General features: G+C 47.1%; 1 protein-coding gene and 1 long non-coding RNA gene across 6 annotated transcripts; one reads left to right on the plus strand and one right to left on the minus strand.

The window, feature by feature from the left end:
* Positions 1 to 359: 359 nt before the first annotated feature.
* LOC111551431 lies at positions 360 to 3,951 on the minus strand. Of its 4 annotated transcripts, XR_002734362.2 has the most exons (4): positions 3,755 to 3,951; positions 908 to 988; positions 698 to 808; positions 360 to 613 (listed from the first exon to the last, which is right to left on the minus strand). It is a non-coding gene; the product is annotated as an uncharacterized LOC111551431 (long non-coding RNA). The 4 variants fall into 4 exon arrangements; XR_003306680.1 differs by lacking the exon at positions 908 to 988; XR_002734360.2 differs by having other exon boundaries at positions 360 to 808.
* A 6,037-nt stretch (positions 3,952 to 9,988) lies between these two features.
* INSIG1 (insulin induced gene 1) lies at positions 9,989 to 22,194 on the plus strand. 2 transcript variants are annotated; one of them, XM_023225359.2, is made up of 6 exons: positions 9,989 to 10,257; positions 10,486 to 10,924; positions 13,823 to 13,947; positions 14,423 to 14,589; positions 14,916 to 15,015; positions 20,176 to 22,194. In XM_023225359.2, exons 2-6 carry the CDS (start codon positions 10,513 to 10,515, stop codon positions 20,203 to 20,205), a joined length of 834 nt encoding a protein of 277 aa, XP_023081127.2. In that variant the 5' UTR covers positions 9,989 to 10,257; positions 10,486 to 10,512; the 3' UTR covers positions 20,206 to 22,194. The 2 variants fall into 2 exon arrangements, with proteins under 2 accessions (XP_023081127.2, XP_023081126.2); XM_023225358.2 differs by having other exon boundaries at positions 9,989 to 10,189.
* The last annotated feature ends 324 nt before the right edge of the window (positions 22,195 to 22,518 follow it).

Genomic DNA, 22,518 nt, shown 5'->3' on the forward strand with positions numbered 1-22,518 from the left:
ACATCACCTTATCGTCACCATAACTGCCTCTATTCCATTGTCAGCTATAGCACTGCAGCTCCCTACACGGGCCTGGGGGTCATCTAAACATAAACATCACCTTATAGTCACCAGAACCGCCTCTGTTCCATCTTCAGCTACAGCACCGCAGCTCCCTACGCAGGCCTGGGGATCATCTAGATGTAAACATCACCTTATGGTCACCAGAACTCTCCTAATCTACACTGTTTTAATAAAATCTTAATAATTCTCTGTAAGGAGATGGCGAGTGACCACGGAAATACTTCATCTCACGCAGGGTCTCATTGTTTATCTCATAGCAAAATGTACTTTTTTAATGGTTGGATGTAAACATGAACTCAAACATGTCTTATTTATTAAGTTACGACCTGAACCACGAAAACAAGGAGATCAAAGATGAAATGGCTTGGAGAGAGGTTTCAGTCTCTCTCCCCAGATTGTCTGGAGGTGAGTAGATGGTGCTTCATGAAGTTGCTGGGGAGCCCGGTCTGCTGGGTCTCCTGCTCTGTTGTCTTGTGATGACATGTTGTGTATGGCTTGGTACGTGGTTGGCATGCTACATGCTGGGTTGCTGCCACATCCACACTCCCTGCTGTAGGAAAAAATGGAGATGAAGAGGGAGTCCAGGGAAGCACCTTCATCTTCAGAGAGTGACTGGCAGTTACAAACATCCCACCTGCTCACTGCCCACTGGCCCAAATTCAGGCTCATGGCCATGCCGACCGCTGAGAAGTTCAGTCTAGCTGGTGCGCAGTCTTTAGCTGGTTCAGCTCAAATTCAAAAGGCTCTGTAATTAAATATGTATTTATAATACAACATGTAGTGCATATAAGATATGAGGACAGATATATATATATATATATATGTAGTAATATGTAGTAAATACCTTGATATATGTATTGGGGGAACGAGGTAAACATCAGCCAGCAGGAACAGATGAGCAAAAAAGATTTAGCCACACCAGCCCCTGCGGACAAAGGCTAAGCTGCTTGGCCTGTCCCCAGGCCTCAGCCCAGCTAACTTCCCTTCTCCGTCTCCCACATGCTCAGAATGCCCCGAGGGCCTCACGCCTCTGCACAAGTTGTTCCTCTGCTGAAATGGCTTAGCTCCTTCTCTGCGTGACAAATTCATCTTTCGAGACCGAGCTCAAATGTCACATCTCCTGAGATGCATTTTCTAATTGTCCCTCTTCTGTGTTTCCATAGCACCGCCTGTCTATGAATTTCTATGATAAAATTCACCAAAATGCATTGAAATGATGTTTTCATGTCTGCAGCAGGCAGAATACCAGTTCCCTCCCAAAAGTCCACAGTCTAATCCCTGGAATTCGTGACTGTGTGATCTTACATGGCAAGGGGACTTTGCAAACTCGATTAAGGATCCTGGAATGAGGAGATTCTCCTGGTGTCTAAGTTCATGTGGCCAGCTCTAACAAAGTACCAGAGACTGGGCTTATAAACAGCATACAGTCCACGTGGCCAGCTCTAACAAAGTACCAGAGACTGGGCTTATAAACAGCAGACGTTCATTTCTCACAGTTCTGGAGGCTGGAAGTCCAAGCTCAGGGCACTGGGAGACTCAGTGTCTGATGAGGGCCACTTCCTAGTTCAGAGATGGTGCCTTCTCCTGCATCCACACATGGTGAAGGGGTCAGGGAGCTCCCTGGGGCTCTCTCTTCAGGGCCCCGACCCCATTCACGAGGGTGCCACCCTCATGACCTCAGCACCTCCCAAAGGCCCCACCTCCTGGCACCACTGCCTTGGGGTGCAGCTTTCAACGTATCCATTTGGGAGGACACGAACACTCAGCTCATAACACCTGGGTTGTTCAGGCAAGTCCAGCCTAACTCCAGGCCCTTCGAAGCAAGCAGGAGGCCAGAGTGAGACCACAACAGGGCCATGAGCAGGGAAGGCAGGCAGCCTCTGGATGCTGGGAAGGGCGAGGGAACAGACCCCCTGGAGCCTCCAGAAGGAACCCAGCCTGCCAGTGCCTTGATTTTACTGCAGTGAAACCCAGTTCAGGCACCAAACCCCCAGAGCTCTGAGATGACCCGTGGTGCTGGGCAGGTCCACCGTGTTTGTGGTCATTTGTCACAGCAGCCCCGGGAGCCTCCTCCTAGGTCCTTCTCCCCCATTAGTTTCTGAGCAGCTCCAGGACTATGCAGCAACGAGAGCACTTCTGTATCTCTAGCACAGTGCCTGGGGCACAGCACGAACGCCAGGGATGAGAGCAGTGGGGGTGCGGGGCGCCGAGCTATGGACTCAGGGAGGCTGGATCTGAACCCCTGCTCTGCCCCCCAGCATTGTCGCAGCTTTAGGCACACTGCTGGCTTCAGGACTCCATTTCTTCACATTCTTCACCAGATAGAACACTCATCTTTCGCGTGCCGTGAAATTGAGTAACACAGATCCTATGGTGTGTCTGTATTTTGGGTGGTCGCCACAGGCAGTGCGGCCGAGGCCTAACATGGTCACACAGGTGGCAAGTCCCTGGCCCCTCTACCCCTTGCTCCTTCCTGCTCTGTGCTCCACAGTGACTCCCAGTCCCGGAGGATGGAAGACCGAAAGCAAGGTGTTTCCAGGGCTTTGCTCTCTGTGAGAGCCCTAGGGAACAATCCTTCCTTACTCCTTCTGGCCTCTGGTGGCTGCCGGCAAACCGTAGCGCATCTCTACCTCTGTCCTCACACGACTTCTCCTGCGTGTCTGTCTCTGGGTCTCACCTTCTCTTCTTAGAAGAAACAGTCATGTGGATTTGGCCCCACCCTACTCCAGTGGGACCTCATCTTGACTCATTATATCTCCAAAGACTTGATTTTCAAATAAGGTCACATTCTGAGCTTCCTGGAAGGACATGAATCTGGGGGGGACACCACTCCACCCAGTGCACCCCCTGTGCCACTGCTATCTGCCGCTCTCACTCCCCAGGGACTCACACACCTGACACACAGTCTGTCTCCATACCTCAAACCTGTCATTGGGCTGAGGACCTCGTCCCACCCAAGCATGACTCATCCAAGGCCTGGCCTCTGGGTTCCCTGACCTCCTTGGCCCTGGTGACTCACTCCACACCACTCCAGCACCACTTATCGTGGGCACTGCCACTCTCTGCAGTGGCTCTCCCCTGACGCCATGCACCCACACAGCCTCCTCCTGCCCAGGCTCTCGCCTCCAGATCACCCAACCAGTAATGAATCTGTGGGAGCTTAGATTATATCAATCACTGAATATCGCTGCCCTTGTGGGGCCAACATCCAGTGTTCACACTGCGGGAGCCTCTACACAGTGGCCTTTCCCTCTGTGGGGCCGTCTTCCTCCCAGCATACTCCTTTCACCTCCATTTCCCCTGTCTCAGGTTCCACGATGCCACCAGCCGCCTGCCAGTAACCTGCACTCAACGGCTCCATTGTCCTTCCTTGGCACCACCAGGAAAAACCCAATTCTAGATGCCCCTCGAATGCTCTGCCATTGCCACCCAGCCTGGAGAGCCATAAAGAGAACTACCATGCCACCCTGCAGATCGGACCCTGTGAAGTCACCGTCACAAACCTCCACCAGGCACTCCACACTAAAGGGTGCACACTCCCAGTTTCCAATCGCTCCTGTCTCTCTCTTAACTCAGGAGCTCTCCTCCTTCTTCAGAAATGACAGAAACCCCTGAGGGGAAGGCCCTGCACCCACCCCACCACACCCACCCATCTCTTCCCACCTACTTCCTCAGTGGAGGGTATGCTTACCTGGGAATCCCCACTGAGGCTCTGGTCTGAGACACCAATATACTCCTCCAGTCTACTCCTTAGGGACCTCATTCTCCACTGCCTGCTCTTGCTCCCTCTTCTTCAAGCTTTCTTTCTTTTCTTTTTCTTTCTTTCTTTTTTTTTTTTTTTTAGACAGAGTCTTGCTCTTGTTACCCAGGCTGGAGTGCAATGACACGATCTTGGCTCACCACAACCTCCGCCTCCCGGGTTCAAGTGATTCTCCTGCCTCAGCCTCCCAAGTAGCTGGTATCACAGGCGTGTGCCACCACACCTGGCTAATTTTTGTATTTTTAGTAGAGACGGGGTTTTGCCATGTTGGTCGGGCTGGTCTCAAACTCCTGACCTCATGATCTGCCCACCTCAGCTTCCCAAAGTGCTGGGATTACAGGCATGAGCCACTGTGCCCTGCCCCTCTTCAGTCTTTCTACTGGATCCATCAGCTTTTGTATTTGTTCACGTCTCTCTCATTTTTAAAACAAAACAGGCTGGGAGGCCAAGGCGGGCAGATCACCTGAGGTCAGGAGTTCAAGACCAGCCTGGCCAACATGGTGAAACCCCGTCTCTACAAAAATATAAAACTTAACCGGGCGTGGTGGCAGGTGCCTCTAATCCCTAGTGGGAGGCTAAGGAGGGAGAATTGCTTGAACCCAGGAGGTGGAGGTTGCAGTGAGCCAAGATCACACCACTGCACTCCAGCCTGGGTGACAGAGAGAGACTCTGTCTCAAAATAAATAAATAAACAAACAAACAAACTCCTTCCCCATCACTGTCTCCTCCAGCTTCCATCATCTCTCCCCTCCTTCTCACAGCCAGACTCCTTCCAGAGGGAACTCCACTGGCAGCCTCATTTTCCTTGTCTCCTTATCTCACGGAAGCCCAGCTTCCCCCGTGTCTCAGGCCACTCTCACCAAGCTTCCTGTTGACTACATCATAGGACACCCGGACATGACTGGGTCTCTGTCTTGCATGCCATGGCTGCCACTTTCTCCTTTCCAGAACATCCCTCCCTGGATTTCTTGGCCACACACTTTCTTCCTATCTTATTGGACCTTCTGCCAGTGCCCCTGGCAGCCCCTTTCCTCTGCTCCAGCCTCAGGGCTGTACGAGGCACGCTGACTTCTCATGCTACACAGTCTGCCTTGGCCCATCCTCCACTCCAATGCAGAGTCACCATCTGCATTGGTCTCTGCGATGGATTCACCAACAGCTCTTCACATTGGAGGGTCGTCTCTCTTCCAATCATAACCTCTTCTACTCCCCTTTCCAGCGATCAATATAGACACGGACAGTCTGACCAACTTGACTTGCAGAAGCAGCTCTGGTCTCTTCTGACCACTTGGAGCTCTGACGATAAGCCCACTTTTGACTGTGGAATCTGGCTGTCCCATCAGCCGCCATGAGGGACTGAGTATAGTCATGTGTCGCGTAACATCAAGCAGACATTCTGAGAAATGCGTTGTTAGGTGATTTTGTCATGCAGACACCGTGGAGTGCATTTACGTAAATTTAGATAGTAGAGCCCACTCCACACCTAGCCTGGAGGGCATTCCTATTACACCTGTGCAGCATGTGACTGTACTGCATACTGTAGGCAAGTGGAACACAATGGTAAGGATGTGCGCACCTAAACATATCTAAACACAGAAGAGAGACAATAAACATATGGTATTATATGGGACCACCATCGTATAGGCAGCCTATCATTGATGGAAATGCCATTGTGCAGTGTATGACTGTACTAGAATCAGGAAAACTGAAAGAGTTAATGAAGGAGGGATAAATTGGGGGCAATAAGAGACAGAAGATAGAGAGCTACCAGATGCATTTCTTTTCTTTCTTTTCCCTCAAAGGACTGTTCTTGCAAGGCATGATGGGTCTCCACAGCCTGTATGGAAGGTACCCTGTGTAACTAGCAATCAGGTGTCACACAACAGCCAAGGCCGGCTAAGTGAGGTGACCCTCACCATAGCTTCTCCTCCACTGCTTCACTCACCTCTTTGCCTCACTCTTCGGGAATTGCACTTTCATGGCAAGTAAGCTAAGACACCTCCCATCATAGACAAACACTATTCTGTTTTTGAAAATAATGATATACCACTTCACATCCACTGAGATGGCTAGAATCAAAAAATCAGGGAATAACAAGTGTTGGCGAGGATGTGGAGAAATCTGAACCCTCATACCCTACTGATAAGAGGTTTAAAATCATGCCACTGCTTCGGAAAAAGAGTCCAGCAGTTCCTCAAACGATTAAACATAGAGTTACCATGTGACCAGGCAATTGAACTCCTAGTAATTCCACCCAAGAGAAATGAAGAGCTACATCCACATGGAGCTTGTACACATTTATAGCAACATCATTCATAATAGCCGAAAAGTGAGAACAACCCAAATGTCAGTCAGTTGGTGAACGGATAATCAAAATGTGGCCTATCCATACAATGGAACATTATTCAGCCATAAAAAGGGATGAAGTGCTGACATATGCTATGACATGGCTGAACCTTGAAAACATTATGTCGACAAAGCCAGTCACAAAAGATCACACATTATACGTTTTTTTTGTTTTTTTTTTTGTTTTTTTTTTTTATTCTTTAAGTTCTAGGGTACATGTGCACAACGTGCAGGTTTGTTACATATGTATACCTGTGACATGTTGGTGTGCTGCACCCACCAACTCGTCAGCACCCATCAACACGTCAGTTACATCAGGTATAACTCCCAATGCCATCCCTCCCCCCTCCCCCCTCCCCATAATAGGCCCCGGTGTGTGATATTCCCCCTCCAGAGTCCAAGTGACCTCATTGTTCAATTCCCACCCATGAGTGAGAACATGAGGTGTTTGGTTTTCTGTTCCTGGGATAGTTTGCTGAGAATGATGGTTTCCACCTGCATCCATGTCCCTACAAAGGACACGAACTCATCCTTTTTTTATGGCTGCATAGTATTCCAAGGTGGGTATGATCACACATTATACGATTCTATTCATATGAAAGTCCAGAACAGGAAATCCACAGAGACAGGAAGTAGCTCAGTGGTTGCCGAGGGCTGGGGGTGGAAGTCAGGGGGTAAGGAGGCAATAACTAAAGCATATGAAGGTCTTTTCTGGAATGATGAAAATGTTCTAAAATGGCCTGTGGTGATAGTTGCACAACTCTGTGAATATATGAGAAACCACTGAATTAACAGTTTAAATGGGTGAATTGCACAATATATGAATTCGCTCTCACTAAAGCTGTTAAAAAATGGCATAGTCTATATTGATTGCCTTTGAAAGATGTTCGTGATCACTTAAGAACTGGTTCCACTAATATGAAGTTGATCCTATTTGTGTTTTTTTAGACAGACACATTTATGCATAGAAAAAATATTTGGAAATACATATCCCAAAACGTTAACCGTGGTTATCTCTAGTTGGTAGGATTATAGATGATTTCTTTAAAATATTATTTTTCCATAATGTTTTACAATGAGTATGTGATGCTTTTATTTGAAAAAATATATATTTGGGAATCTACTTTACCTTGAGAATATTTCTTATGAATGGTTATCAATGTTATAATAAAAAGAACAGCAAGAACAGACTAAAGGCAAGATTGCTCACCACATGACACCTCCCAATCTTAGGCCTTTATGAATGCAGGATCCGAAAGAGCGACAGCCATCCTGTGCTCCCTTCCGCCAGCCCCTTCAATACTCTGAGGGTTACTTAGTGATCTGAGAAGGCACAGCGAGGTGTTTGGCTCAACAATAGTCAGTTCCCCTAGAGTAAGGCCACATCTGTGAAGATTACTGTGTAGTGGGGCAATTAAGAACTAAATGGTGCCATCATGAGCAGATTTCCCTAAATGCTTAACTAAGAGTGGCGGACAGGGGCTGAAGAGAATGAACCCCATTATCTTCAACACACAGCCCACAATTCGCAGGGAAACAAAATCAACAGCTTTGCTCGAGGATAAGCAAATTTCAACCCCTGAAAATCTTGGAATGTGGTTACTGATGTGGAGGCTCGGTCTTCAAGGGGGGTGTTCAAGGGGGCAAACTCAAACTCTCCCACTGTCTTTACTCGGGGCTGCATTCCTTCATGGGGCCAGACTCCACGGGCCCATGGGCAAACACTCATTGAGAATGCAGTGACAATCTCTGCCTGTGACTCAGAGGCCACGCTGACGGCCCTCAGCAGGAACCCCACGGGCTACCCTCCCACATGCCCACAGGACATCTTGGTCACCGTACGTGCAACAGCCACAGAGCCACAGGGTGCCTCTATGACTCCAGGATCTTCCATGGTTCATAATATCCCAGTACATATGAGAGGAGGGACAGAGTCGGAGAGGCTGGGTTGTATTAACACTGGTTCATTAGGCAGATAGGAAAAGAAGATGAAGTCAATAGTCTTTAACAAGCCAACTAGCTAAAGGCATAGATAGTCCCTTTCCATTCTGGAGACAACACAGAAATCTATTAATATTAAATATTGTCATGAGGTATGCACCTGCCCACAGGGTTATTACGATGGAAATACCGGGGTAGTCTGCAGGGCTAGGCAGAGATGACAGGAAAAAAAGCCAGAGAAATTGAAATACCTCTTGGACCCCAGAAGACAGAGGTACTGATTTCTGTGACGTCAGAAGCCCAGTGTAGAGCAGCTGGATAGGTCGCTAAGAGCTTTCATTTCTGCTTATCGGGTCTCACACACCTGGATAAACCAGTTATTGAAAGCTGACCTGCTAATGAGAAGCTTCTGGCACTTGCTGGTGTTTCCTAATTGAATGGGTGACTGGCCTGCCTCTCAGGGCCGGGGCTGCCGGGCGATGCCTCTCCATGAGGTTAGCAGCTAGATTTCGATCATTGTGCGGGACGGGGAGCTCATAGTGGGGTCGGGGAGACACAGCACAGGCTTCTGAAGGGTTCCCTGCTCATCAGGCAGCACCCAACTTACAGATGGGTCATCCTTCAGCTCATCAGTTTCCCAGCGCATGACAGTGGGCAGCTTTTTTTTTTTTTTCTTCCTATTACAAACAAGTCTTCGATGCGACTGCGGTGATCTACGGATGATCTACGTATCTGGGTGTGTGATCCTCAAGCACTTAATGCAAGGTGGGGTATAAACAATGGCCTTGGCCTTGGACCCAAACTGCAATGTTCCCTGAAGTCCAACCTGCTTGGAGTCCTTGGGAATATGTACAATGGTTAACAGGGCTTGAGAAGAGTCAGCTGGGAGGGTGACAGCGAGACTCTGCCCCGCAGAGGGACCGCTGAGGACGGATCCCTACAGGCCGTCCACGCCCACCACACGCGTCATCCTCAGGAAACGCAATCGGATGCTCAGAATTTCGCCCCTAAAGGGACTCAGGGCAGTCCCAGCTCAAGAAGACGTCTTTTTTTTAACCTTCTGGCTTAGAGCCACAACCCCAGGCTGAGGATGCCACATCAGCGGCGCTTCCTCGCCACGCTGCAGGCGTGACTCACGTTTCTAAGACTGCAGGGCCCCCGGGCCGAGCGCGGCTACTGAGAGAGCACAGCGTCCTCCCTTAGCCCCTGCTCATCTGCACGGAGCAAAGACGTTGCTTTCTCTGCTGTCAGCGCTTTATACGACTCGGATGTAGGCTGAGCGGGCACGGGCCCGCCCTTAGACGGCGACCCGAGGGGCAAATAGGACGGAGGCGCGATCCTTTGGGGACTGTGGTCTCGATTTTATCTGCTTCTGGGCTGTGCGGGTGGTTTGCTCTCCAGGCGTGAGCAAAGGCCACTACGGGCCCGAGGAAATGACCCACCGATGCAAGCCCACCATTGCTCTGGGCAGGGTCCGGCCCCGAGCCAGAGCCCGCGCCCCGCCGGGTAGGCCTGCGAGCTCGAGACCCGTCGCCTCCGGGTCAGGCGCGGGACACCAGGCGAGGGGAGCCAGGAGCCGGGAGGGGCGGCGCCGGGCCCGCAACCCCACCCTGTCCTCCCTCCGCCTCCTCCCGGCCAGACCGTCCCCCCCCAGGCCCCAACTCCGCGGCCGTCCCCTCGCAGCCGGCTCGTCCCGCTCGGGCCCGCGTGCCCCGCAGCCGCCACGCGCCCCGCCGTCCGTGCCGCTGCTCCCGCCCGAGCGCGCGCGGGCCGGCGGTGGCGTGTGCGCACGTCATATGGGCCGCCCGCCTCCCATTGGTTGCCGCCGCCTCACCAGACCGCTTGTGGACGGGCGCGCGGGCGGGGCGGGGCGAGTTCAGACCACGCCCCTAGGCGGTGCGCGCGGGCGGTGGGTAGGCCGGGCAGGGTCACGTGATGCGGGCCCCGCGGCCCGCCATATAAGCCCGCGAGCCCGCCGGGCGCCGCGGCCGCACTTGGGGCCGTCCCGGGCCGCGACTCCTCCTTCCCCGCAGCCCCGCCTCCGCTCGCAGAGCCCGAGGGCGGGCGCCTCTCGGCCAGGTACGCGGCGAGCTGGGGCAGGGGTCGCGGGCGGGGTTTGGTCGCGCTGCAGCCGGTCCTCCCCGGAGGTAGGCGGGCGCGGGCCCCGTTGGGTCTCTGGGACGGTGGTCCCGCTGGGGCCGGGGGTGCTCCTCGCTGTGAGCGCGGGTCCGGTCCGCCGCTGGCCCTGGGCGAGTGCACGGGGTTCTAACTTGGGGGGGGCGGCGCTGCCGCCTGGCCCGGGTGCCGGGGTTCGCGTCCCGCGGGGCCTTCCTCGCTCTTTGTTCTGAGTGAACCTGATGACCCCCTTCTTCCAGGAAGCGCCTCTCGGACGCGGGTGACCGATGCCCAGATTGCACGACCACTTCTGGAGTTGCTCCTGTGCGCACAGCGCGAGGCGCCGAGGCCCCCCGCGAGCCAGCGCCGCGGGGCTGGCAGCCAAGGTTGGGGAGATGATCAGCGCTTCCGTGTCCGGGCCCTCCCTGCTTGCGGCCCATGGTGTCCCGGACGCTGACCCCGCGCCCGGGGACCGCAGTGCTTCGATGAGCGGTCCCGAGCCCGGCGGCCCCTACCCCAACACCTGGCATCATCGCCTGGTGCAGAGGAGCCTCGTGCTCTTCTCGGTTGGGGTGGTCCTAGCCCTGGTGCTCAACCTGCTGCAGATCCAGAGGAATGTCACTCTCTTCCCCGAGGAGGTGATCGCTACCATCTTTTCCTCCGCCTGGTGGGTCCCTCCCTGCTGCGGGACAGCAGCTGGTGAGTACCCACCCCGCGGTTCTTCTGGAAGTAAAAAGGGTGTCTTTTCGTTTGAAAGTACTTTTCAGCCTATTGAGAAACATGCATTTGAAACTGGAACTGTCCACAGATTGAAAGTGTGCATCTCCAGTTTGGGAATTTAGAGAAATGAAGGAGGGGTGGAGAGGACCTGGCACCCCCCAGGGCGGGTTCGGGCCACAGCTCTCTGAAGTTTGAGGAAGCACAGTGATGGAGATGAGGCAGGGAGATAATTGGCTGTTCAAGCAGGTGCTGTGCCAAGCTGACTGAGGGCGCTTCCCTCCTGGCGTCCGGGTACAGCCCCAGCTGTCATCCCGCGCCAGCCGCCCCGGATTGGCCGCCTGGGGAACTGGTGAGCAGCGGGACTGAAAGGCCATTGGTCACGGCAGCAAACATGCTACCCTGCTGGATAACTGAAAACAAACCCGTCACATGTGTTCAGGAGGCGGTTGCCAGGGGAGCAACTTCTCAGTACTTCCTTTTGCCGGGTCGCTGAGTAAACCGTGGTCTGAAGCCAAAACGTTTACTCCCTGAACTGTTAGAGCTCTGTAGATTACGTTCTTAAGGAAAAGAGTAACCCCCTTACGGCTTTTAGATTTTCGTACACCCAAGCAGTAGCATAGATGCTGTACAGTGTAACACTAGGTCAGTCTGAACTGTGGACAGGGGGACTGCAGAGTGTCTTTACTAGAATTTCTTGGCTATCATTGAACCGCTTTTATAGAAATGTTGAGTTGATCTTGGCCGAGCAGATCACTTACTGCTGCTGTAGTCACACAGCATTTGTTTATTTAATGAGGTTTTGTCAGTTGCTTTCTACAACCTCAACTCTACAAGCTGTTGAAATGTTAATCCAAAAGTGAGCACCACAAGCCCCTATCCTTAAGCAGCTTACAGTCTGGTGGGGAAAACAAATGAATAAGTGACTCCAGTGCAGTGCAGGGAGCATCCTGTTTGCTTTGTGGCTGACATTTGTCAGCTGACTGCTGACCATAGGCTTCAGATGCTTTGCTGTGTTCATTCCTTACAGCAATACCGTGTGTAGCTTCATTTATAGATGTGGAAACTGAATCATAGGTGAAGTCACATCCAAGCGTGCGCAGGTAGAAAGGGGCCAAGCCATCCTTGCTAACTGCTCCTGCTGCCTCTGTAGGTGTGTCTCCTGCACTGTGGAAACACATTGCCTCAGTTGACTCACTGAAAACAGCAAGCAGCAGAGTTTTGTAACAGATTAACAGAGGGCTGTGTGTTCAAGAACTAGGACATATGTCTGTAATTATTAAGTAGTGGGTAGAATGTTTTCATCTTTGTTCTCAGAGGGAGGGGATCCTCTTTTGTTTTTTGAAACACTTTAAGTATGTAGCTGTACTAATTGAAAAATTTTTGAGACATATATCTAGATTTAAAATTCCATGTTTCATATACATTTGGCAGAATAGTTTCTTTCCTTTAACCAAAAGCTTGATCTTAGAAATGAAATAGTTTAGCCTTCAGTATTTGTAATGGAAGCGTCAAGGGTTTCTAGGAGTATCTGGACAATTTCTCATTCTCTCATACTCTACCTTTTTTTTTTAAACCATCAGCCAAGAGCATAAGTAAAATATCATAGTATGTTTTTTGCCTATTTAGTTTTTAACCTTAAAAGCTAAGATGAAGCTATAGTGAAGTAAAGTTAATTTGGCGGGGGTCTGTTTTTCAAAACTCCGAACTTAGAACATGATTAAGTATAATAAATTGAAAACCGAAATTTTTTTCTGAATGTTTGATGAAAACTGTGTTTCCTGTTTCTCAGTTGAGCCTCAAATGTGTATTTCTTTCATACTAGACCAAGGTGAAACAATTGCAGGGTTCTCAAGAGCCCTGGGCCCCAGTGACCCTTGTGTCCCAGCATCCAACCCCACAGGCCAGCACCCCACTCCCCCCAACAGACATTCATTCCTGCCTTCCTTTTTGCCATTTTACTTCTCTTTTGGAATGCCATTCCTTCCCACCTGTCCAAAATCCGAGTTTGTGTCTATAAAGAATAGTGATTCTGGACCACAGTGATCTCTTCTTTCTCTGTGTCCCAGTTACATAATCCTTATAATTTCATACAGGAGAAAACAAACATGCAGAGCCAGGTCCCACCAGGGCAAGCTGGGATTGGAGGCTGAGTTTCCTCTTCTTGGTCTGGTATTCTTACCACAGCTTGAGGCGTGACCGTGCAGGAACCAGATGGAGGATAAGAGAAGCCCGTGTGGGGCTCTGTCACCCCGTATTTGCCCACGGGCATGTGTGCACAGTGCTCAGTGCTCAGTACAGTACATGCTAGAACCCCCGAAAATCAACTTCAGGGCCACCCTAGGAGCATGTGACCCAGACTGTCAAAGTCACATCAGCAAATATGTATCTCATCACGTGCCCAGTCCCAGTGCTGGGTGGTGGCAGGAGTGTCAGAGCTATGGTGTGACAGGGTGTGGACAGATGCTAACCTTTTTACTGTAAGATCGAAGTCACACTGGATGAAAAGATAAGGTGAGCTACATAGTCATTTAAGTTCTGTGTACTTTAGACAAATGTGGATATTAAATATAAGGTTACGTATTGCTCATATTAATATGAATAATCCCTGCTTGATTCCTTTCTGTGTTTACTGAGACATGTTCAACTGCACTAAATAATAGTGATTTTTAAAAAACTTTTCTAAACAGTACAATTTTGTGGGAGTGCTACTCAAAGAGAACAAGAATATAAAATCACTCTTAACTATGATGTTATAGCTGCTAATTTTTTCTAGGGAAAGGACTGGTTTGAGTAATGTCTTATGTTACCAATGACCACACTGAAGTTGTGGAACTTGAATCTGCTGTATTCTAACATTGTCATCTTTTTTTAAAACAGCTGTTGTTGGCCTGCTGTACCCCTGCATCGACAGTCACCTCGGAGAACCCCACAAATTTAAGAGAGAGTGGGCCAGTGTCATGCGCTGCATAGCAGTTTTTGTTGGCATTAACCATGCCAGTGCTGTATCCTTAATTTTCTATGCTCTGTCCACAGTATCTTCTTAGGTTATACATTGAAGCGTTTTGTTTTGTTATATACTCAAATGACTCCATGTCGTAATACAAACATGATGGTGGTACCTGCCCATTTCAAATTACTAAAAAGAGAAAGAAGAATGGGGCTGTCAGTGACTTCATAGTAAAATATATTGTTTTATGGTCAAAATGCTAGTGGCATTTTATATATAGCTTTTAGCAAGTTTATTCTTATGGTTAAGTTTTTGAGTCAGTGATGCCAGGGAGATTTCAGGTGATCTTGGTGATTACTGTAGCCTGTATCCAACAAATCCTTTCTTTAGCTCATTACACAGTTTTTATGGACAGTGAATTATTTGTGGTACAATAATAAAATACCCATGTTTTTGACCCTTGTGGTTTTCTTTGTGTTTTTGATCTTATTAAGAATCAGCAGACTTTTCCTTAACTTTTACATCACCAGAAATTGGATTTTGCCAATAACATCCAACTGTCCTTGACTTTAGCAGCCCTGTCTTTGGGGCTTTGGTGGACATTTGATCGTTCCAGAAGCGGCCTTGGGCTGGGGATCACCATAGCTTTTCTAGCTACGCTGATCACACAGTTTCTCGTGTATAATGGTGTCTATCAGTAAGTATGTGTTTTCAGATATTGGCTTTGGAAAGCTTACTTAACTTTCATTAAAACATCCACAAAGCTTAGATATTTTCATATTTTATTTGGTTTTTATATAGAATGATCTAGATTTAGGTACAAAATTCTAAAAAATGCTATCCATAACTTAATGCAAAGGAAAACCAAGTAGTAGCAGTTACAACCAAACATTCAAATATGAACGTTTTGTAGCATTTCATGGTTGATATGCATTCTGCATATCCCCACTACAGAGAATCTTTGATGCAGAATTGAGCCAGGTGAAACTGGCTGCTAAGGCACGGTTTCTTTTCTTGCTCCAGGTATACATCCCCAGATTTCCTCTATATTCGTTCTTGGCTCCCTTGTATATTTTTCTCAGGAGGCGTCACAGTGGGGAACATAGGACGACAGTTAGCTATGGTGAGTGAAGTGATCATATTATATTATCTTCTAAAACTTGCGTCTCTTTACCTTGATAGAATTACTTTACATGATACATTCAATTTTGTGTTTATATGTTCTGGTTCAGACTTGAGTGACAACTACTGAGAAAAGGTTGTATTTAAAAAAATAGGTAATGATACCCAGGTAATTCTTTGCTAAATTATAAAGATTTGTAGATTCATAAATTCATAATATTTGATTTAGAAAGGAACTAGAGCCCTCGCACTGCCCCTTTGAATTGCAGATGTGGTCGGTGTTCTGAATTCTTGAAATTTCTGTAGTAAGCAGTAAAGAAATTGACTGATGTGTGAGTGTCCCCTCCTCCTTCGCCATTGGAAGCAGATCTGGATGACCTCGTGCAGTGATACTTTGCTCCCTGAGCATCAGTCCACCAGTGTTGCTTTTCACAAAATCAGAGTGGATGCAGATGATGCTGGCCTCTTAGTCCACAGTCAAGCAAATCGAGCCTGAGGCTGCAGAGTCTGTCTCGGGCCAGGGCAGGGCCTGGTGTGGGCGGGTAAGGGGACAGCCTGGTTTGGACAGGCAGCACCCTTCTGTGGGGCAGGTGGCCCTGGGCATGGAGAAGTGGTGATGAGGGCACCGCTGCACGTGGCCAGGTCACCATGGAGACGGACTGTCCTGCCTGAACGTTACACCTGCTCTTACTGCAGGAGAAAGCAGCTCGACCCCACAGAGCTTCTCTCACAGCCCCCTGAGGGAGATGGAAAGGTAGATGAACTCCAGGATGGCTTTAGCAGTTCTTAATTAGTTAAAAATTGGCATCTTAGCACTTTAGTTTAAAAAAATAGAGGTGAACTTTTAAATGTTATTTTGAGTTGACTTTGACTGGCGGGCTGAAATAAAGTGAATTAAAAAAAAAAAACAAAAAACCTAGGGCTGTTGCTCTCGGAGATAAGCTCTGGGACTTTCTCGGAAGACTTATCTGTGCACCTCATGCTATTTTTAAAACAGTACATTTGTTTTTGCCAGCTGATACCTCTGTGAGGAGTTGAATTTGAAGGCCACTTGGCTGTTTCACAAAAGCAGAAGTAATTACAAGTAGAATTTGCAGTGTTCCACTGGTTACTGAGTCCATGCTGCCAAATTTCTCGTGATGGAAAAGAAAGGACTTTGCTTGCTTTTTTTTTTTTTTTTTTTTTTGAGACAGAGCTCACTGTGTCACCCAGGCTGGAGTGCAGTGGTGCCATCATCGCTCACTCTAACCTTGAACTCCTGGGCTCAAGCAATCCTCCTGCTTTAGCCTCCTGAGTAGCTGGGATTACAGGCACGTGCCGCCTTGCCCGGCTAACTTTTTTGTTTTTTGTGGAGATGTTATCTCCCTGTATTATCCAGGCCGGGCTTGAACTCGTGGGCTCAAGTGATCCTCCCACCTTAGCCTCCCAAAGCACTGGGATTTCAGGCGTGAGCCTGGCCTTGTTTTTTTAAATGTTAAAAATCTGGTCGGATGGTCCCACAGGAAGATAGTACTTTGTTTTCATGCATTCGCCATCATTGCCGTTGCAGTCCTCAAACGAGCGCTAGGCAACTCCGTCTCTGCTGTCTTGCTTTGAGATTTTTGTTCCGGGACTCTTTGGGAGAGAATTCCTAAGAAGATTTTTAGAATACAGTTGTCCTCAACTGGCTTGACTAATTATACATTATAACTGAAACTCGAATAACATTTAAAGCGTTGATTATTTCTGCACGATAGGTTGATGCTGTTATATGTCAAGGCTTTTTAAATCAGTTTTAAGAAATAAGCATTATTTTGGTGGAGGTAGAAATTTCACAACATTCATAAGTTCTAAACATCTAGAAATGGTTGGAGGAAACATTTTCAGTTTTGAAGGTAGTTTCATTAAGTCATTCCTGCTGTGCTCCTTTGATCCTTACAGAAAAAAATGTTAAAGATAACTCAAAATAAGATAGTTGACATAATTATAATTCTCCTTCTTTCAGCTTTCTCTTCATCCTTTTTATTCTTTCAACTTGAGGGAAAATGTTTGGATGTTCTTTTGTGTCTTAAAACTGGAGGAGAGAGATGACCGCGTTAATCCCCTTCGCTACTGGGCTGTCACATGAAACTGACCTCTCAGGTTCTGAGTCTAACCCCGCCTACCACCATTTTTATTCATAAAAATTTAAATCCTTACCTCTGGATCCCAACTGTTATTCTTTTTTCTCTTCAAAATTTGCAAACTTATTTCCATCCGTCAAACCCTGGAAATGGCCCCGGGGCTTCACAGTGCAGTCCCCTCCCTCCTGCTGCGGCTGTTCCTCAGTCTGGGCCCCTTGACCGTCACATTCGCGGTGCGTGTTTTCTCCCAGGGCAGCCTTCCCCGCATTCCACTCTTGTCATACTGTTTATTCACAAAATGGAAGTGTTTGGATGTTCTAGGGATAGTATCTAAGAGTTATTGGTTTAAGGTTGAAACTTACACCAAATAAGACTTTGTGAAGGGAGGTGACAAGAGTGAAGTTGCTGACAGTCTGATGGTGAAGAGATTCCGAGGCTCAGTTCAGCACCAGGACCAGACCCGCCCAGATCCGGGGTCATTCGAGGTCTGTGGTGCTGATGGTTTTCCCTAGTGCACTTGACACCTTCTCTTTCTTAGCTGTCTCAGTTCTCTTCAGATGCCTTTGTTCTAACTTGTGCTTCCCTCCCTTAAGAGGAAACATAGTTACTTGCAAGAATAACCATGCTGAAAAGTTACAAGTTGGCTTTGCTTCAAGTTATGTGGTCTCCTAGCTTTTTCTATGTGGTATTTCCGCCCCGCCCCCCGGCACGTGCCATTGTCCTTTGTGTCCGAAAATACAGTAGAAACATTTGTTATCAGCCTGTTTCAGTTTTTTTGTTTATTTTTTTGTTTATTTTTATTTTTACTTTTTTTTTTTTTTTGAGACGGAGTCTTGCTTTGTCACCCAGGCTGAAGTAGTGGCACAATCTTGGCTCACTGCAACTCCGCCTCCCAGGTTCAAGCAATTCTCCTCCCTCAGCCTCCTGAGTCGCTGGGATTACAGGCGCCCACCACCACACCTGGCTAATTTTTGTATTTTTAGTAGAGACAGGGTTTTGTGGTGTTGGCCAGGCTGGTCTCGAACTCCTGACCTCAGGTGATCCACCTGCCTCAGCCTCCCAAAGTGCTGGGATTACAGGTGTGAGCCACTGCACCCGGCCCAGCCTGTATGTTTAAAAGAAAATGAGTCTGTAACCATCATTTATAGAACTTGTTGCTGTTTGTAGCTTCAAGTCTTTTCTCAAGAGTAAGCTGCGAACTACCAACAGCAATCAAGCCTGTCCTGCTTCCACTGCCCAGCCCCCCTGGGACACCTGGAGGCAGAGTCCCGCCCACCTCAGTGTCAGCTTGGGATTTAATTTGCCGTTCCTGTTTTTGATTGACCCCATTCAGCTGCTAATGATAATAATACTATTATTGTTATTGAGGGTTTACATTTATTGGGCTCTTACTGCTGCACAGGAGACATTGTGCTAAACGTTTCCATTGTTAGCCAGTTTTGTCCTCTGAACACAACTCTTTGAAGTAGAAACTATTATTAGCCCATTTGTAAAAGGGGAAATTGCAGCTTAGGAAGATTAAACAACTTGGCCAGGTGGGTGGCAGAGTTGGAGCTGGCACCATGCTTCTCATTAGTATACCACATGCCCTTTCAACACATGGCTTGCACCTGCCTTCACCCCGGAAGTAGGTTTACAGCAGCCTGCGTTGGTGTCTGGGTTGAGAGGAGGATCCATATTGCCATTTACGGTGTGCCACCGTTAGGCAACACTGCTGGAAGTCCCTGTGCCACGTGTCAGGTCCGCCCGGGCTGGTTGTCATTCTTCTCTGGTGTCTTTGTGTTCTTACACTAATGCCAGGCCTCACTGTGGCCTCTGTCAACCAGGGATTCTAAGAGTCCACCTCCCATTTATTTATCGGCGCATTCGTGAACAGGTGGTCAAATGTGATGACCAATTTTCTTTCCAAGTTGCTGCCAAAAGTTTGCTCTTTTGTTTTCTCACTGCAGTTTGTATAGAACCCTCCCAGTGTTCATATTTAACAATTGGCAACGCTTTCACATGATCAGTTCCTAAAAGCATGTATGTTTCCTAGAAGATCTTATTGTGTGTGTCCCCAGGGTAGTAGCTGGCATACCTGGGTGACTCAACCCAGACTCATGACTTTTTTACCTGTCTGTTTAGATGAGAGGATCTTGCGGTTTTCTGGATGAGTAATCTCCTTCATTGCTGAAGGTGAGGAGCTCAGCTCCTTCCTCTTAAAGTGAATAGAGGGCAGTTAAGTAACATGGGAAGGCACGATTCTGAGGGGAAAAGTTATGTATGGAGGTTTCTCTTTTGCCCTTTAGCAGAAGCTCTGTGGCCTCAGGAAAGTCATTTAATCTCTTTGGGTTTGCTGCTTCATCAGTGAAATACTGTTCTCTATTGAGAATTTACCCCGCAGTGCCTGGTCATAGTAGTAACTGTAGTGTCTACCTCTCCGAAGCTCTGTGAGGGTCAAATGAGGAAGAATATGTAGAAAGGATTTCCAAACTGTGAAGCTCTGTGTGAGTTGAGGGTAGAGTTACTGTTCAGTATTACAAAGCATGACCTATTTCCAATGTCTGTTTCAACAAACTGCTGGTAAGGTGGGTTATAACATGGACATCAGATACTAATGAAGGTTTGTGGCAGAAACCTCCCTTCAGATAAAGGTTCAATCCCTTAAATTGCAGTTAGAACTTTCAGGAACCTACCATACCATAAGCATCACCATGCTTTGATAAAATCGGGTGTTTCCTTTATATAGATATGAATTTAGTTATACTTTCACCAATATCTTACACTTACACAATAGGCTTCATATAAGGGCCTTAGTCCTTGAGGCAGAGAATTATCCTAATTTTGCAGGTGAGAGCTGTGGCTCACTGGGCTGGAGCCATGAAGACGGTGCAGGGGAGCTGGGAGAGCTGGCCTTAGGCTCTAGTTCTCTCCACATGTCCCACATCTCAATCTTGTTTCTTCAGTCATATAAATTGTTCATCTTTCCCATGTTAGGACCTACTTAATTGGTAATTAAAATATTTATACATTTAGTGCTAATTTTCTCTTTCCTTCTTTTTCTTCCTTTCTACACACAGGGTGTTCCTGAAAAGCCCCATAGTGATTGAGTCTTCTCAACCACCAATTCTGAGAGCAAGGAAGATTTTGGAAGAAAATCTGATTGTGGATTACGACAAAGATTATCTTTTTTCTTAATCTACTTAGATCAGGCTGACTGTACAAATGACTCCTGGAAAAAACTGTTCACCTAGTCTAGAATAGGGAGGTGGAGAATATGATGACTTACCCTGAAGTCTTCCCTTGACTGACCGCACTGGCGCCTGTCTGTGCCCTGCAGCATTCTGCCAAGGCTGCGTGGGTTCAGGCAGGTGGCAGTTTCCCAAGTATGAGATTTCATTCATGTGATTAAAACAAGTTGCCATATTTCAAAGCCTTGAACTAAGACTCAGTTACCAACTGTCCGTTTTGTATCAGTGCCCAAAGGAGGTAGGTTGGTGGTGCCTAACAAACACGAAGTATGGTGTAATAGGAATCATATTTATCCAAAAGATTTTTTAAAATAGGGCTATGTTTAAAACAAAACAAAAAACAAACCAAAAAAACAGCAAGAAAAGCAGCAGTGATTATAGAGAGGTCACGCTCCAAGTGGAGTCGCGGCATGGCCACGCTTCACGGTCACGCTCGTTCCTCCTGCAGTGGCGTGTTTACACGGTCACACGTGTGTGTATCGCCAGCGGGTCAACTGTGCTTTTCATACCTGTGGAAGTTTGTATAGACAATCTTACTGAGCAAAAGGCAATGAAAAGTCATGGTCCCACACTGCGATATATTGGAATTTTCACCTCAGTTTATGAAGTTTATTTTGAAATGCATAATCATCTAAGAATGAATACCTGTCTGCCATGTATTTCAATCTTAGTGAGCGAAAATTGTTTCTTTGTTACTACAGAATAGAGATGACTGTTTTTTTCCACAGCCCTATGGAATTTGCAATCTGTGATTGCCTTGTAAAAAGGAGAGTGCATATGTCACTGCATTAAACATGTGGTGTTTCTAAATATTCAATGATATTGGTGAGCACAATGTATTCATTTAATGGCATAGACCATACCAGACCTAATTTGCAAGTATTGGGTCTTAAACTTCAAGTGCAATGTATATGAAAACCAATCTGAGCCTTGTATCTCTTAAATATTTATTTTTTTTAACGTGTGAGATGTTCGAGAGAAGTGTTCTCCATTCATTTCAGTGCTGCATGGAGGAAACTCGGCAATGATTTCTTTCAGTCGTGAAGTTCCTTTTGTGTTACACCCTCCACTGAACCCTCAACCTTCGAAATACTCCAGTTTTGTGGGTTTAGTCATTTTTGCTTACAAATTTACCTTTTTGTATTTTGCAATTTACATGTGTTTGGTTTGTTTTAAATTCTGTGACAGTGGCTTGATTCAAAGACTCCTTTTAAATGGAAGCCAGCAGTCAGCAGAATGGAAGCTTAGAGGACCTTGCCTGTGAGCGCTCCTCTTTGTGTGTGGTTTTGTGTATGTAATGATCTTTGCTGGGGTTTTTTGCTTTGTTTTGAGGGAAATGTCTTGGAGTAAATTTTAAGTTCCTGAAACTAATTTGTTTTAGAGGAATTTTGTTTTTTTAAAAAGATAGGATCATTCTGAACTTGGGAATGACCCCCTTATATATTTTCTGAAAATGAAAACAATTAGTCACATGAAAAAAAATGTCCAATGAAGATGTCAGCATTTTATGAAAAACCAGAAGTTATTAGATGAAAGCAGTGAGTGAATCTTTAAAACAGACTCGATCATGCACAAACATTAAGTCTTTCTCTCCGAAACCGGAAGTAAATCTATATCTGTTAGAAATAATGTAGCCAAAAAAATGTAAATTGGAAGATTTTGTTGCCAATAGTTTATAGAAAATATATGAACCAAAGTGATTTGAGTTTGTAAAAATGTAAAATAGTATGAACAAAATTTGCACTATACCAGATTCGAACATCTAGTGAGATTCACATTCATACTAGGTTTTCAACATTGTGTTCTTTTTGCATTCATTTTTTACTTTTATTAAAGGTTCAAAACCAAGTGTGTTTATGTTTGTTTGCTTTTTAAAAAAAACAGTTGGGGTGGTATTCTCTATGTAGGATGTTAGATATACGCAGGGCGTTGGTTCCAGGATACCCCACGTACGCGAAAATCTGCATACTCAAGTCTGGCACTTGGCACTATGGAACCTGTGTACACTAAAAGCCCTCCGTATACGTGGGTTTCACATTCAGCAAATAAACCATGTTTGGTTGGAAAAGCTCCGTGTATCAGTGGACCCACAGGTTCAAACCCTGTGTTGTTTAAGGGTCAACAGTATGTGTTTTTCTTATGGTAGAAAGTTAAGCGCAGCGCAAGCTGAAT

This window comes from Piliocolobus tephrosceles, chromosome 8 (genome assembly GCF_002776525.5).
Source record: "Piliocolobus tephrosceles isolate RC106 chromosome 8, ASM277652v3, whole genome shotgun sequence".
In the NCBI taxonomy this organism is placed as follows: domain Eukaryota; kingdom Metazoa; phylum Chordata; class Mammalia; order Primates; family Cercopithecidae; genus Piliocolobus; species Piliocolobus tephrosceles.

Excerpts from the sequence above, each read along its gene's own strand:
- INSIG1 (XM_023225359.2), top strand. The coding sequence starts at position 10,513 with ATGCCCAGATTGCACGACCACTTCTGGAGTTGCTCCTGTGCGCACAGC. Across the intron at positions 10,925-13,822 it reads CTGCTGCGGGACAGCAGCTG|CTGTTGTTGGCCTGCTGTAC; the intron begins GTGAGTACCCAC and ends TTTTTAAAACAG. Across the intron at positions 14,590-14,915 it reads GTGTATAATGGTGTCTATCA|GTATACATCCCCAGATTTCC; the intron begins GTAAGTATGTGT and ends TTCTTGCTCCAG.